At 39.8% G+C, this 17,568-nt stretch overlaps 1 protein-coding gene across 1 annotated transcript in view; it reads right to left on the reverse strand.

Moving 5' to 3' along the window:
* Positions 1–1,587: 1,587 nt before the first annotated feature.
* LOC135090161 (serine/arginine repetitive matrix protein 2-like) overlaps positions 1,588–17,568 on the reverse strand; it is a 143,105-nt gene continuing 127,124 nt past the window's right edge. Inside the window, exons 5-9 of the mRNA XM_063986573.1 lie at positions 14,229–14,323; positions 13,139–13,328; positions 12,322–12,490; positions 11,786–11,949; positions 1,588–10,309 (exon numbers count right to left, since the gene is read on the reverse strand). Coding sequence (XP_063842643.1) covers positions 11,844–11,949; positions 12,322–12,490; positions 13,139–13,328; positions 14,229–14,323 — 560 coding nt within the window. The 3' untranslated portion in view covers positions 1,588–10,309; positions 11,786–11,843. The remainder of the gene's footprint in view (positions 10,310–11,785; positions 11,950–12,321; positions 12,491–13,138; positions 13,329–14,228; positions 14,324–17,568) is intronic.

A 17,568-nucleotide genomic window follows, 5' to 3' on the forward strand; every position in this document is an offset into this window, starting at 1 on the left:
TTCCCCAATCACGAGGTGCAAATACGTGACGCAACCCCGAGCCCCGCCAATCACAGGGGAAAGTTATGGGGCGTCAGTAGAGGCTCACTATTCTCGTTAGTAATGTAATAATAATGCACTGCTCTTAACAAGAACTGCTGCACCGCAAACAAAAAATATAGTGCCTCTCTTTATTGATCCAAGCTTTACTGTTATACAAGCTTGTGGGGTTTTTTTTTTTATTGTTCAGAAGTTTAAGGAAATGAATAAAGAGGAGAATAAAATGCTAGTCACGTGTCCTTTCTGATTAACACTTGTGTAGTTATGACCAGTTATTATGCGGTTAGCTTCCTGCTATGGCCATTACTTTCAATAACTGCTAGACACTTGTAACTCCTATTTGTGAATAGTGTCATAACTAATCATTACTTCTGTTATTATATATATGACCACACAATGTGCTATATGTACTACCAACTGCTGGGTTATCTTACTACTTATACGTACTTAAATTATTAAAATAGTGGGCACTACTACTACTACTACTGCTGCTGCTATTACTACTATTTTTTTTTTTTTTTTTTGTAGAGGGAACACCGGCCAAGGGCAACAAAAATCCAATAAAAAAAAAATTAAAAAAAGTCCACTGAGATGCCAGTCCCCAAACAGGGTTCAAAGCGGTAGTAAGAAAATTGAAGGTTGTCTTGAAACCTCCCTCTTGAAGGAAATCAAGTCATAGGAAGGTGAAAATACAGAGGCAGCCAGGGAGTTCCAGAGTTTACCAGAGAAAGGGATGAATGATTGAGAATACTGGTTAACTCTTGCATTAGAAAGGTGGACAGAATAGGGGTGAGAGAAAGAAATTGTGCAGCGAGGCCGCGGGAGGAGGGGAGGCATGCAGTTAGCAAGATCAGAAGAGCAGTTAGCATGAAAATAGCGGTAGAAGACAGCTAGAGATGCAACATTGCGGCGATGAGAGAGGCTGAACACAGTCAGTCAGAGGAGAGAAGTTGATGAGACGAAAAGCTTTTGATTCCACCGTCTAGAAGAGCGGTAAGAGTGGAACCCCCCCAGACATGTGAAGCATACTCCATACATGGACTACTGCTGCTATTACTACTACTAATAATAATAATACGATGGTCACTACTACTACTGCTACTGCTACTACTACTACTACTAATGATAATAATAATAATAATAACAACAACAACAACAACAACAACAACAATTCGTGTATCAAGAACACCTCGGACAAAAAAAGCAATAGATAAATAGACGAATAAAAATAATAAAATAAAAGCTTCCCGACAAAAAAAAAAAAAAAACCCTACTACTACTACTACTACTACTACTACTACCATCCCTAAATAAGGTTTCAGAGGAGAAGAAAAAACACGCCATTTTTAACTATAACAAACGTTTTACTGATCATACAAAGATCACAGTTTACATATATAATCTTTTATCAAACATGAAAAGGTGAAAAAATCCATGGTAAGTTGAGTTCACATATCTTTTTTTTTCATATATACTTATGTTGTAATTCCAGTGTGAAGGTCGGTGCTAAATCAGAAATAAGCATTGGGCGAGTGGTACATTATGTACGAGAGAGAGAGAGAGAGAGAGAGAGAGAGAGAGAGAGAGAGAGAGAGAGAGAGAGAGAGAGAGAGAGAGAGAGAGAGAGAGAGAGAGATTTGAAACATACCTATCCGAAAGAAATGCAGAAAGAAACAAGGATGAAAGGAAGGAAGCAAGAAAAGAAAATGCAGAAACGGAATTAAGGAAGGAAAAAAAAAAAGAAAAGGGAAGAGAATAACAATTCTTATATTTTTTTCCTTGCTTTACTCGTTCACAAATAAATAGATAAATAGGAGCACTCGACCTACACACATGAAAAACACAATAATTAAGAGAGGGAGAGGGAAGATGAAAAGCGGACGATAAAGAAACATATAGAAAAAAAAACTAAAAGTCTTAGAATGAAAGAAAAAAAAAATAACAATAATAGATAATAAACAATCGTGACAACAATAATAATAATAATAATAATATAATAATAATAATAATAATAATAATGAGACAGCGTGAGAGACAGAAATCAATACATCAAATAGTCATGTATTATTTATAGAGGCACATCTTGGGCTAAAACTCAAAAAGAACTTATTTTCTATTAGGATCTAAGAATAATTAAGATTACTTGAAGGGGAGGGGTCGTTGTGGGGGGTAAAGGGGGGAGGAGGTCTCAAGTAAGGTCAGCAAACCATCCTGTACCCCTTTAGCTTGACCCTAATTGAGGGCAGGTCATCAGCGTGGGTGACCTAAGATGCTAAAAAAAAAAGTTTCCTATTACATTTTCTTCATATTTTTTTCTAAATTTTCTCAGTATTTATCTTGATTATATTTTCCCTTGTTATATATAAATCATAGTTATTTTCCTCATTTTCTCTCAATATTTATCAAGCTTGCCAAGGTTTTCTTTTTTTTAAATTGTAGTTCTTATTTTATGTGTCTTCAAGTTTTTTTTTTCTCTTATTGGTTGGTCATGTTTTTTCTCGGTTAATAGGCATAGAAGATGGCTGCTTAGGCCTAAAATGTCCATGCCTATGTCAGCCAGTCATTATAATCAATCACCAAAGTCATTGTCATTATTATCCTCAGCACCTAATAATGTATTCTTTTATTTATTTATCTTTTTTTTTCATGATTCTTTGAGTTTTTTTTATTGCTGAGAAAAAATTACTTCTCAGTATTGATATTTTTTCTGTATTAAATATATTAATTTTTCATGTTTTTGTTCTACTAAGTACATCAAAATGGCACCGGCTGACCACATACATATATCACATTATGTATTAGTAGGTAATCAGCTTCATATTATGTATATTTTGTTATATTATATACATTTACACTATGTACATAAAGTCATTTATATTTTTACAAGGTGGGGAGGGTTGGGGTGTATATATATATAATGCTAAACAGTATTCACAATCCCACAGTATTGGACAGATCCACAAATTATGTAAAAATTCAATAGATCCATAACTTTTCTTCCTTCAAAAGTTTGCCCTAATTTTTTTTTCAACTAATTACAAAATCTGGCCAGAGCAAGTCCTCAGTTCATGCAGTTCAAGGTGAAGGATTGAATATGACTTGTTTACTCATCACTTTATGACTGGAAACCCCAACAAGCAGCACTGAAGTAACACACTGGCATGGTTAAAAGTCAACCAAACTGCTGCATCCACTTCCACTGCTTCATTTCCTCTCAGTCTCAAGTCCTCCCATCTGCTGACTGTCTAAACATGATGTGACATTCTAAACGGCAAAGGACTTCATGATGAGGGGCAACACCAAGCAGCAGAGAGGAGTGCAGCTGGGTACTTGACATCAGATGACTGCGTTGTGTGGTGCCTACCTGCCTCATGTCACCAGTGCCTGTCCCTCTTTCCCTCCCTCCCTCCCTCCCTGCAGCCGATGGTGTCACTTAGAAATGAATAATTGTGCTTTATGATTCATGACTAAGTTATATTTAGATTCACATGTGGGTTATGTTACTTGATATTTGTTTGTAAATTGAATATTCATAAATTATGATTAACTGCAATTCAAATTTTTTCATTAAGTATATATCTTTTTCATTATTCATTACTTGCATTTTTGGCATTTCTATTTCTAAATGTCAGTTATGATCAGTAAGTGTTACATCCCAAGCTGTGTGTGTTTCCATCCCTGACTGCTGACTTTCCCATGAGCTTCAGGCAGGAAATGACCCCTGGAACACTGGTATGGACAGCAGCATCTGGTGACTGGTGCAGGGAGGCTCAAGGCAATGGAGAAGCAACACTACACTGCCACAACACACTCTCAGATGAAGCCTGCCTATGTGCCTCTCTCCTTCATTGTTCAGTCAATGCAAACTCACCAAAAAGACCAACAAGTGAAAATGTTTTTGAAGTGAGATTTTTTTCAGTTACTTATTTTCCTCTTGTAAGTTACTTTCCCTGTACACTGACTAGAAACTTATAGAAAAGTGGAAACTTGAACAATTCCTTCATCTCTATTACATGAAGATAATATTTTTCCTCTAGGGTGTATTTTCAGTTAACTGCCTTGAATGTGTGTGTATCCTGTCAGTGAGGTGAGGCAAGACACCCGTGGGAACTCGAAAATGAGGTGGCCAGGACAAGCAAGGGCAGGTGAGGGACTGACTGAACCTCTGTCCAAAGGGAACACACAACTGTACAGCCTCACATCTAACAGGGGAAAAAAAAACCTGCTTGTTTTGTCTAATCCGACGTTTTTCCGCGTTAGCAAGTGGACATGACAAGCTTAAACTTACAACTGTATATTAACATTTCTTTTGCAAGTGTCCTGGGCTGCTTAGAGTAACATACCACACCTTAAGAGATACATCTTAGTACAATACGGGCAATGCTTACACTCAAGGGGGGCTATGGAAGGGAGGAGAGACACAGGGATGTAGTACAGTATAGGAAGATGATATGGAGAGAGCTGGTAGTAGTATTTTGGATGATACAAATACCTAACAGTTCTATTTACAGCACTTCACCACCAGAGGGCCGGAACCACACACTGAAGGAGGGAGAGGAAGGACCACCAACACAACCTCTCACCTCTAGAGCCACGATTCCTATTCTGGCTCCTGTGTGGTGGCTTGCGGCTCCCCCTGGTGGCAGAGTGGGGGTAAAGGCCACAGCACTCTTTAGATATGCTCCCAGGGACTAACTAAATCAAACACAGATGAGCTATGCAGGGCCAGCCACACAGTATAGGTTGCTCTCTTGGGGTTCACTGAGTTTTAAGGGAAATAGTACAGTATATGCTAGCTGGAGTGACTGGGTGTTATGTCCTGTGGGATATTAGGGAGATGGAACTGTGTGGGAAGAAAAATAGTGTATGATAGATGTGCTAAACTGGACTGACTGACTGGATTGGGAGTGTGAAATTTGGAAAATGAAGCCGTGTTGGGTTTTGACTGACGGAAAACTAGGATTTTAACAGATGGGAAACTAGATTTTTTTTTATGTGAGGTGTTTGAAATATTAATAGCTGCTTCTGGGAGATCCACTCAAGCGCACCCACACACATACGCACTCACACACACATACACGCACACATACACACCCAAAGAAGTGATGAGTGCAATCAACATACATAAGTTTAAGGAGAAATGTGATATTATGTATGCAGTTTGGTATTAAAAGACAAGCTTGATGATTCAATGGTGTAAAAATACAAACAGGTAAACACACACACACACACACACACACACACACACACACACACACACACACACACACACACACACCCTCCTTGCTGAACTACATAAAGGCTGCACATTGGAAAAAGAAAAAGGAGGAGGAGGAGGAGGAGGAGAAAGATGACAAATATTAGGACACACACACACACACACACACACACACACACACACACACACACACACACACACACACACACACACACACACACACACACCCTCCTCACTGAAGCACAAGTAATAATAGTAATGTGACAAAGCACACAAAGACTGCACATTAAGACATTTGATTCAAGGAAAAAGAGGAGGAGGAGGAGGAGGAGGAGGAGGAGGAGGAGGAGGAGGAAGAGGATGACGACGAATATCAAGACAGCCACCACCAGTATTGAGGAGCGCCAGGCTGCTAAGGGGACATAACTTTTGCCTGAAGGCCACTGTGATTCTTAGAGACTCGTTCACCACGCCAGAAGACCAGAGGCTCACCACGAGGAAAGAAAGGACAGGAAGGGATGAGGCTGAATGGAGGAAAAAGAGGAAGGAGTGGAAAGGTGAAAAGGATGAAATGCTGGGTAAAAGGGAGATAAGGAGGGAAGGAAGGAGGGGAAGATGAGGAAAAGGAAAGAACAAAAGGAAATAAAGAGGGAGGGAAAGAGGGTAAATATTTAGGTGAAAAGATGGAAAAGAGAGAAGGGAAGGAAGGAAAAAAGGAAGGAGGGAGACAATGAGGTGAAAGGAAGGAAAAGAGGGAAAGAAAGGGAGGAAGCTGGGAAGGAAAGAAGAAAGGAAAACATTGAAGTGAAAGGGAGGAAAAGAGGGAAGGAAAGGAGGAAAGGAAGGTAAAATAATGAGGCTAAAGGAAGAAAAGTGGGGAAGGAAGGAAGGAATGAAGGAAGGAAGGAAGGAAGGAGGGAAGGACAAATTAGTATAGGGAAGAGAGGACTAAAGGAGAAGGTACAGAAAGAAAATGAGAAAGTTACAATTTACAAGCTTTTCTTCTTTTTTCACCTTTTCTTTACAGATACAAGAAAGGATGAGAGAGCCAGATATCACTACAAATATTCATCCATTTCACCATTTTTCTTATTCTCATCTTTTTAGTTAGGAGAAGAAGGGATGAAAGAAGAGAAATGGTAAGCAAGAAAGGAAGGAAGAAAGTGAAGGAAAAGGATTCAGGGAGAGACAAGGTTCAAAAGACACTAATTTTAACTTTTCTTCCAGCTACAATTTCTTTGTCTTTTCTTCTGGTTATTCCTGAGATGACATTAGCTAATCTAAGCATCACTCGCTGGTGTTCCTACAAGGGTCCAGGGTTTGTATTTACACAGGCAGCGTTCCGACACACTCACCATAGTATAAATTCATCTACACTTACACTACACTCCTCCTTGGGCATCATCAGTACAAGTTGATACAAGTCAGTACAAGTTTCTAGATTAAAGATTATTATCTAATGGTCTATAGCACTGCGTCCCTTTACTCAGATAAGAGGAATCAGGACTTATTGAGGCATTGTGGTCACCAGCAAACATTATCATTCACCTCCGATGTCACTTGCCAAATGTTCAGGGTCTCTATGCAATGTTGGGCTCATCTGGGGATCTGCCAAGCCTATGTGAGGTTCAGGAGATCCTTAACTCCCTAAACATTTGGTTCGTGAGGCTGGAGGAACGGTCGGGAAGAGAGGAACAGGGAACGACGAAATGTAACGAAAAATTAAAGGTTACAAGCGGTATAAAATTTCTACAGATACGTATGACTAGCATTCTTTTGGCCACAAATAAATAAGGATGTGGTGTGTACAAAACACTGACCTTGTTATATGTGCTGTGGTATGACACTTATGTAGTAATTCCTAAGCTGAGCGCTGGAGCGAACATCATCGATAACGAACATTGGGAAGCCCTGGTTTGTGTTTAGTATATACAGAGGCCGTCGTCACCGCCGCTAAAAACACTTACAGATATACATTGTCTATCGTACAATAATTCGTGTTGGGATACGAGTCAGCACTCCTCACATACATGGGGAATATGAATGCATGGATGTATAACGTGGTAAACAGTTGATCCATACTGCTATCGTGGGTTTGAACACCAAGGGACAAAACTCTGGGGTCAGTGTGTGTGTAAATAATGTTGATTTTTATATCAGTGACTGTGATATGTGAGGAGGTGGGGCTGCCTTGCTCCCTTCCTTCCTTCACTTTCCTGATATGGGTATGAAAATTTTGAACGTTTTTTTTTGATATGTTGATGCAAAGAAGTCTTCAGTCAATCCTGCATTGGTGATAAAAGTGGCAGAGTAGAAAACCTGCTTTGTTCATTTATCCCTCCCTTGAGATGTGTCTGGTCTGATATGCCTGTGTCTGGAAAGGTCTGCTTCTGCTACTTGATATGTGGGAACTCATGCAAAGTACTAATAGTCTGATTTGTGAGTCATATGCTACAGTCATTTAGTTTTTGCCTCTCAGTGTCTATGAGAAGGAATATATAGATGATTTGCTTCTCTCTCTCATATGTTAAACTAAAGTAACTGTGTATTACAGTCATTTCACTTCAAGTCTTTGCTGAAATGGACCTTTTAAAGTTGATGAGAGAATATTTAGACAGTTCATTTAGGTTTTGCCTCTAAATGACTATGAGAGGGAATATATGAACAATAAATTTCTTCATTCATTATGTTAAACTAAAGTAAAACATGTTCAAGAGTCATTTCACTTCGTCTTTGCTGAAATGGACCTTTTTAAACAAGAGAGGGAATATATTTTCTTTCAGTCATTGAGTACTGCTGTGTGAGGGCCAGGGAGCAGACAAGAGAGTTGCTATGATACACTACAATATCATAGTAATTGATTCACTGCTAAATGTCTATAGTTACAAAAATGGTGAAGTTGTTTAAATGTCTCTCATATAAAATGCTCTAAAATAATATGCCTCTAATTTCAGTTCACTTCCCACATTGGTACTAAGTTGTGTGGTGATTATTTTTTTCTTTCCTCTCTGGGTAACTACAAATACAAATGCATCTATCACTCATGTACATACAAAAACATGTATACACACACACACATACGTGGGAAAGTCACAATACACACCTACATGAATATATCACGCATTCATTTATGTATAATATATGTATGTATGTATGTATATATGTTGATACTAATAGATGAAGCAGCAATAGTGTTCTCTCTCTCTCTCTCTCTCTCTCTCTCTCTCTCTCTCTCTCTCTCTCTCATACACACAAAATACTGAAGAATTATTAATACTTATTGCTCTTGTTTTGGAATATCATCTACACACACACACACACACACACACACACACACACACACACACACACACACACACACACTATATAATACTGTCTGCTTGCCCTCTCACTAAGCCAGGAACATAGAAAATGGGACACCAGGGGAAGGGGTAGGAAAATGAACCAGTAAACACAAGAGAGAGAAACATGAGAGAGACAAGAAAGATCGCCAGCCACTTTAAGTCTCATGGTGCACTCTAAGCTTTATAAGTCACTCGCTAAGGAAGATGAGAGGCGGAATCTTAAGTGTAATGAGGGACTGTGTGTTTTGGAGCTGTGTTTTGAAGTGCTTTAGTCTCCAATCACAACTTTTTTTTTTTTTTTTTTTCTTTTACGGATCACATAGATGTTGTTTGGGTTCTCGTGGATGTTTCTTCTTATTCATGGTGTATGTATTTTTTTTCAAACTATCACTAGAATCATGAAAACACCCCTGAAAAATTCCCAACTGTTTCCACAAGAGCCTGCTAAACCATGAAAACACCTTTGAAAACCCCATTTTTTTTTCCCCACTAGAGCCTGTAAAACTATCACTGGAACCATGAAAACACCCTTAAAAGCCCAATCATTTACACGAGATCCTGCAAAACTATCATTGGAACCATAAAAAACACCCATGAAAGCTTCCATTTTTTTTCTATTAGAGCCTGCTAACCTATCACAAGATTCATAAAAACACCCAAACACTCTTGAAAACCTTAACACCTTTCATTACAGCCAATTAAGCCATCATTAAAATCATGAAAACCTTGATATCATTCATTTAAACCTACTAAACTATCAGTTATAAAAAAAAAAAAAAAAATCCACCCTTGAAAACTTCACTTTTATTAGATCTTGTTAAACTATCACAAGACTCATCAAAAATTATCCACTCTTAAAAGTCTCTTCCACTTCAAGCTTCCTGTCAAGCTATTACAGGAATCATGAAAAACACCTTTGAAAAAAAAAAAAACAACAACTTCCATTACAGCCTGCTAAACTCTCACTAGAACCATGAAAATCCTTGAAAAACCTAAGTTAAAGGCCATTTTCCACTAGTTCATATCAAACAATCACAAGAACATGAAAAACACTCTTGAGAACCCCACCAACATCCACAAGACCATGTTAAGTGAGATAAAACACTGAAACATTTACAAACACAGCTCCTGTAAGGTAACCAACACAGTGCCTGATGGAGTGAGGGGCTGAAGCACTCACATAGACCCTCCTAGTACATATATCATCATCATCATCATCAGCAGGTTAACACATTGACTAGAAAACCCTTACAAAACCTCATCCATCACTGCAAAATGACACATAGAGCCATAATTAGCAGTTATTTATAGACGAGACTGATTGAGACATGATAATAAGCCATCTCAACAAATAAGCTCGGGAAAACAACAAAAAAATTGCTACGGTTACTATATTTTCAAGCTGAGGTAATAGATGTTTTACTTCAGATCATCCTAGTGAGTCTTACAAGTAGTGTGTGTGTGTGTGTGTGTGTGTGTGTATGTGTGTGTGAATCTGACATGTACACCTCCAGCCAGTCTGTGTACACCAAGCTGCTCAAGTCTGTGAGGTTCATTCATGCATGCATGCATGCACACACACACACACACACACACACACACACACACACACACACACACACACACATACAGACACTGGGGTCACTGAAGGGCAGCAGCAGCAGGCAGGGTGAGGCAGGGCAGTGCAGGATGCCCCAATGCGAAGGTACTGGGGGGGGGGGAGAGAAATAATATTGAAGTTTCTGGTGACAAGTTAATTAAAATGGTCTTAATGCATGGATACACTTAGATACCATAAGTGGATATAATTAGATTCTTAACACATACATACATACATACATATATCAAGGCTACATCCCTCAAAAAAACGTCCTCTTATTTACTCTTTTACTTCATCTCAGCCCTACATCAAAACCTATCCTATTCTTAGCTACTTTATTTCACCATCTAGTACACCAGACTGTGAAATCCCCTTTATATTCTTTAACTTCACATCTACCCTATATCAAAAACCTGTCCTCTTCTCCCTTTTACTTCATCTTTATCTACCCCAGTCTAGAGCAAACCTCTCCTATTCTTCCTTTTACTTTATCTCCTTCATCTCCCCCAGTCCACATCAAACCCTCTTCCTGTCCCCAGCAACTCCTCCTCCCTTGCTGCAGTGGGGGAGGCAGTGCTGATTCCTGGTGGCCAGGCAGCGTGGGGTCACTTGTCCGGCACATTAAAGATGATGGAGGGTATTGGGGTAATCAACACTAATTAACTGTGAAGTGAAGGCAAACACTCCACCGCCAGCAGGAATAATGTGAAAAGACTCACTTCCTGCTAATGGATGCACGTGAATTCTGCATAATAAGTGTGTAGTTAATGGAGTATTGCGCTAATTAATAGAATATAATGCCATGCTGCTGTTCTCGTCTAATTGTGGCATGGGAAAAAATTGTATATTGTTATGATAATATGATTTCTCTCTCAATGCGATGACCGTTCGTGAAATGGTGGAAAAAAAAGAATTGTATTATCGACAGCTGTGCCGTGGGTAAATTATTGAGCAGAATTGAATAATGGCAAGTAATAATATTGAAGCAACATTTGAACACTGGTCCTACATTCATATCAAGGTTGAAAAAATATGTAACACACTTTTTAAAACACAGAGGTCAGAACAAACACACATAATATCATAGAGTGAAACAAAACACCCACACTGCAGCCTGATAACAATGCTGTTCTCTCTCTCTCTCTCTCTCTCTCTCTCTCTCTCTCTCTCTGATTATGTTTGGTTCCATACATGAGGCCAGACTATATATTAACTATTCCATTGTATATACTGCTATGTAACTCTCTCTCTCTCTCTCTCTCTCTCTCTCTCTCTCTCTCTCTCTCTCACAGGCACACACATACCATATCCTTCTTCCTACTTCCTTCTATCTATTTTTTTACTCCTTTCCTTTTATCAAGTTTACCTCTCTCTCTCTCTCTCTCTCTCTCTCTCTCTCTCTCTCTCTCTCTCTCTCTCTCTCTCTCTCTCTCTTTCTCTCGCCATACCCTTCCTACTTTTCTTTCTTCTATTTTTTTACTCCTTTCCTTCTACCATATTTACCTCTCTCTCTCTCTCTCTCTCTCTCTCTCTCTCTCTCTCTCTCTCTCTCTCTCTCTCTCTCTCTCTCTCTCTCTCTCTCACCATAAGGCCTGGGGGGTGTGGTGTGTCAGGTGGGGGTTGGGGGGTGACTCGGGGCTCACTAGCTCTGGAAGTCCTCACAGCTTTTGTATTTTGCTTCTGTCTTGCCCATGATTCTGTTGATGACTCGCTTGGCCTTCATTGACGCCCTCATCAGGCTGCGGTTCCTGTCAAATTAGGTTAGGTTAGGTTCCTGCAAGACTGGTTTGCTTAGGTTAGGTTACTGAAAGATTGGTTAACTTAGGTTTCTCCAAGATAGTCCAGCAAGATTCATTAGGTTAGATTAGGTTCCTGCAAGACTGATGGAGGGTGGTTTGCAATGCGGTGATTTTAGTTAGGTTAGGCTGAATTGGGTTGGGTTAGGTTAGGTTAAATTAGGTCTCTCAGATTTTCTCTTTATCCTTTCTCTCATTCACTTAATTTGACCACTATTCCCTCTTCCTCCTCATATTTCTCTCACACAGCACCTTTTTTACATCAATTTCCCTTTCTCTTTCATTTAATCTAACCAGTACCTGCTTCTTGTCCTTCCATCTCACCTAGTCCAGCTCCTCTCCTTGGGTGCTTCCTCCTCCTCTGTGGCCTCCGCCTCGCCACGCAGCCTCAGTTGGTTGAGGATGCCCACCAGGAGGTCGTCACACTTGTGGTTGATGCCGACACTAATCTCCATGAACTTGGCATTGTAGCTGCACGCCAAGTCTCGGCCATCTGAGAGAGAAAGAGAGAGAGAGACTGGTTAACTATTTTATTATTATATATAACACTTCACATCACTAGTGCCATTGAAATCTTCTGGTTAACCCTCTTTGGTATATAATACTTCTTAATATTAAAAAAAAAAAATGAGGGATGTTTTAAGACACTTATTCTCCATTTTTTGGATTATTCTTTTGACTTTTCTTTGGGGACTGACACCTTAGTGTGGTTTTTTATTATTATTGTTTTTGTTGCTCTTGGCCAGTGTGTCTCTTGTATATATGAAAAATAATGATCACAGTACTAAAAATAATTAAATCCTGTGGTTAATTGTGTCAATATGACGTATGTACTAATTTCCAGTAGTAAGAGCAATTAAATCTTTATAAGAACATAAAAATAGAAGTGAAAAAAAGGAAAAAGTAAAGAAAAAAATATAAAAGTAAAAAAGTAAAGAAAAGGAAGAAATGGCAAAGGAAAACGTAAAACAAAGAAAAGTAGTAATGGAAAGAAAGCAAAAGTAAAGAAGAGTAAAAAGCAAAGGAAAAAAAGACAAGTAAAATAAGCAGAAAAAACAAAGAACAAGTAAAAAGAAAGAAAAGTAAAAAAAAAAAAAAAAAAAGACAGCAAAAACTACAGACAAATACGCCATCCACTCACCATCAACAGAGACAGCACGTGACCTGACCAGTTCACACTTGTTGGCGGCCAGGATGATGGCACGGCCCCGCAGCGCGCCCTGGCTGTGCAGGCGGGTTAGATCTTCGCTGCACCGCTGGAAGGACGCCTTGTCTGTGATGCTGTACATGAGCAGCCACCCCTCCGGCAGGCTGGGCCGGTTCAGCTCCGCCTGCAATGCCATGGAGGGTCATGATGAGGGAAAGGGTCATGATGAGGGAAAGGAGACACTGAGAGGTTAAAAAAAAAAGAGAGGGAGAGGAGGTGGGGAGGGAGAATGGGGGAAAGGAAGTGTGTGTGTGTGTGTGTGTGTGTATATATATATATATATATATATATATATATATATATATATATATATATATATATATATATATATATATATATATATATATATATATATATATATATAGAATCATTAAAACATTCCTGAAAACTCCCTGCTTGCTTCTGTCTTCTTCTCTGTTTATGACTTGAATTCTTTCAGGAGGGAGGTTTCAAGACACTCCCACTCCCAACTTCCTTTTTTTCCCTTCGTGGCTGGCACCTCAGTGGGCATTTTTTTTCTTTAATTATTCGTTCCCTTAGGTCAGTGACCCTCTCACATAAGAAAAAAAAGTAGCTTAATAAATGAAAAGCTTACAGAAAATTACAAATCCCATTGGAAGTCTGAAAATCAACCCTTTGACCGATAATTGGCACATCTTTTCTTAATTACCAATCATACTGACATTTTTACTTGTTTTACAGCTACTTCCAATCTTTTAAAATTGCGTAGAAATTGCAAAATCTATTTCTTTTTTCATCCCCTTCTTTATTGTAGGTACTTATAGAGACTTCTTGCATTACTTCTGGCGCTGTTTATCATTGTCTCGCAGTGAAGGGGTTAACGGAAACGGATGTATGTTGTTAAATATGACAGCAATGGAATTTTAATAAAGTACATGCAATTCAAAGCAGACAGAAAGAAACTGATATGCGTAGCTAAATATGGCAACAATGGACTTTTGAAAGCTTACACGCAATTCAAAGTGGACAGAGGAGGTGGGTGGTGAGGGGGGACTGTAAGTACCTGAAGCTCCTGAGGTGTTGATATGTTGACGAACACAATTTCAGACTCCTGGTTGTTGAGCAGAATGGAGATGGACTGTTCCGTCTCGTCATTGCCTGTGTGGAAGAGACACGCGAGTGAGTAAAGCTGTGTGGCAGAGGAGTGACTGGGTGGATGGAAATGGTGTAGCAGTGGATTGATTTGAGCAGATGAAAGTGTACTTAAGAAATTTATGTTTGAATAAAGTGTGTTGCAAAGAGACAATTAAATGAATAAAGCTACCTACTTCTTAAACTACTTGAAAAAAACAATAAATAAATAAAAAAAAATAATTAAATACAATAACGTACAAATAAATAATAAAAAAAAAAGAGCAAGCAAACAATCAAATAATTACATATAAAGAAATAATAAAAATAAAGGAAAAACTGATTTGTGAAACTATACATAAACATTACGCTAAAAAAAATGACACTTAGACTACACAAAATGAGGCAAATAATACAGAGAAGAAGAAGAAGAAGAAGAGAGAGAGAGAGAGAGAGAGAGAGAGAGAGAGAGAGAGAGAGAGAGAGAGAGAGAGAGAGAGAGAGAGAGAGAGAGAGAGAGAGAGAGAGAGAGAGAGAGAGAGAATTAAATTTCATATAATTTCATATAAGATCAGTAAGCAATATGCAGTTATGTAATGATTCTATTTGAGATCAATCTGAGTTACGGGAAAGTCTACCAAGAAAAATCAATCTTCAGGCAATCTTTCACCTGCTACACAGTTTATTTCTTCTTCATCATCTATATGTAAATATATGTACATGTGGACTTGACCTCGTCCACCCAAATGACCACCCCAAAGACAGCTTCCCACCTCTCACCCAAGTCCACCCAAGTTGAAAAACACTGTATGATCTGATTCGTAAGTATGATTTGCCGTCTAAATCCTGGTGGCAGGACACAGCACCACTATTGCAGTCTTTTGTGGTCATAGGTGTGGTGGGCGGCCTGGAAGCAACAACAAAAACCATGAAGTGAAGAGCGGAACACCGGTGTCTCCCTTTACTTTCAATGTTCAGTTGGTAATGTTTTGGGTCTAAGGAGGGTAGGGAAGACAGCGGACCAATAGCGCGTTGGCTTCACATTCGTGACGTCATGCCGACTCCTCCCATTATACATCCATGATAAACACTCAATATATTTTCATACATAATTACGGATCTTATTAATTAAATGAAAGAGGAGGAGCGAGAAGGAGGAAGAGGAGGAGGAGGAGGAGGAGGAGGAGGAGAAAAGTGACAAGGAGGAAGTGGAGCAGGAAGAGGAAGAGGTGCAAGAGGGAGGAGGAGGAGGAGGAGGAGGAGGAAGAGCAGGAAACGTAAGCAGCAAATGAAGGGAATGAAAACATGACAAACGCAAGAGCAGAAAAGAAATAATGGTCGATGATAATAATAATGATGATGGAAGCGAAAACACACACACATACACACACACACACACACACACACACACACACACACACACACACACACATACGAGTTCCTCATTTAAAACCTCAATAAACTACACTTCCCCTCACTCCTCCCATCTTCCCTCTACCTTTATCCCTCTCTCACTCCTTTACGATCAGCTAAGACATCAAAGGGAGAGAGGGCGAGTGGGAGAGGAGGGAGAGGTGAGGCGTCTCCCTTACTCTCCCCTACATAACTGGGAGAGCGGAGGGAAAGGGAGGGAGAGGGGAAAAGTGAGTGACAGTTTCTTGGCTATAGTTTGAAAGGTTCCAACGGCAGGAGAGTCTGATAACACACACACACACACACACACACACACACACACACACACACACACAGTTTTGATAGGTAGGTTAGTGTGTCACAAGATCACACATACGCATCTTCTTACTCCTCCTCCTTCTTCTCCTCCTCCTCCTCCTCCTTCTCCTCCTTCCTTCTTCCTCCTCCTCCTGCTCCTTCTTCTTCTTCCTTCATTACTTCCATCATTATCTTTACTGCCCCTTTAAGCGTTGCGACTACTTCTCTCTCTCTCTCTCTCTCTCTCTCTCTCTCTCTCTCTCTCTCTCTCTCTCTCTCTCTCTCTCTCTCTCTCTCTCTCTCTCTCTCTCTCTCTCTCTCCTTCTCCCTCTCTCAAATCCGTGCCGAGGTATTACAGAAGGGAACTAGTATTTACCTCTCTCTCTCTCTCTCTCTCTCTCTCTCTCTCTCTCTCTCTCTCTCTCTCTCTCTCTCTCTCTCTCTCTCTCTCTCTCTCTCTCTCTCTCTCTACGTAAAAAAAAAATAAGGAGAGGTGTTAACTTTATGACACTAATTAGAGAATATCGTTTTCCCAGAGAGAGAGAGAGAGAGAGAGAGAGAGAGAGAGAGAGAGAGAGAGAGAGAGAGAGAGAGAGAGAGAGAGAGAGAGAAGGGCGGGGTGTCGAGGCGTCTTTTATTTTTAAGTCCGGTTTTTAAATCTAGGTTACTGGAGCGACTCTTAATGATGTGTTTGCTTTCAGGTGTTCCGCGGAGCCCACCTGTGTCCGCTGTGGTGGTGGTGGTGGTGGTGGTAGAAGGAGAGAGATAGAGAGGGAGAGAAAAGAAAGAAAGATTATTGTTAGTATTATTCTTGACAGTAGTAGTATTTGTCGTTGTTGCAGTAGTGGTGGTGGTGGTGGTGGTGGTGGTGGTGGTGGTGGTGGTGGTAGTGGTGGTGGTGATGGTAGTAGTAGTAGTAGTAGTAGTAGTAGTAGTTGTTGTTGTTGTTGTTGTTGTTGTTGTTGTTGTTGTTGTTGTTGTTGTTGTTGTTGTTGTTGTTGTTGTTGTTGTTGTTGTTGTTGTTGTTGTTGTTTTGTTGTTGTTATTGTTGGTAGCGGTGGTAGTGTAAATAGTAATATTGATGTTGCTGATGATGCTGTTTCAACAACAACAACAACAACAACAACAACAACAACAACAACAACAACCATCACCACCTGAGGAACGCAAGTAACACAAACATTACAGTTGTTAATGTGAGATAGCGTCAGATGTGTCATTGATAGATACCTCTCTCTCTCTCTCTGTCTCTCTCTCTCTCTCTCTCTCTCTCTCTCTCTCTCTCTCTCTCTCTCTCTCTCTCTCTCTCTCTCTCTCTCTCTCTCTCGTATGATTTATGTATTCACTAAAGCACTGCCACGGACGAGGAAGAAGAGGAGGAGGAGGAGGAGGAGGAGGATTAGACACCCAAAGAGAAGGTAAGAAAAAAAGAGGAGACGAGACTAATGGAGGAGGAGGAGGAGGAGGAGGAGGAGGTGGAGGAGGAGGAGGAGGAAACTCTCTTCACTATTTCGTCCTTCACCAAGCAAAAAAAAAAAAAAAAAAAATCACGTTATTCTCAG

Source organism: Scylla paramamosain, chromosome 34, assembly GCF_035594125.1.
Source record: "Scylla paramamosain isolate STU-SP2022 chromosome 34, ASM3559412v1, whole genome shotgun sequence".
Taxonomy (NCBI): Eukaryota; Metazoa; Arthropoda; class Malacostraca; order Decapoda; family Portunidae; genus Scylla; species Scylla paramamosain.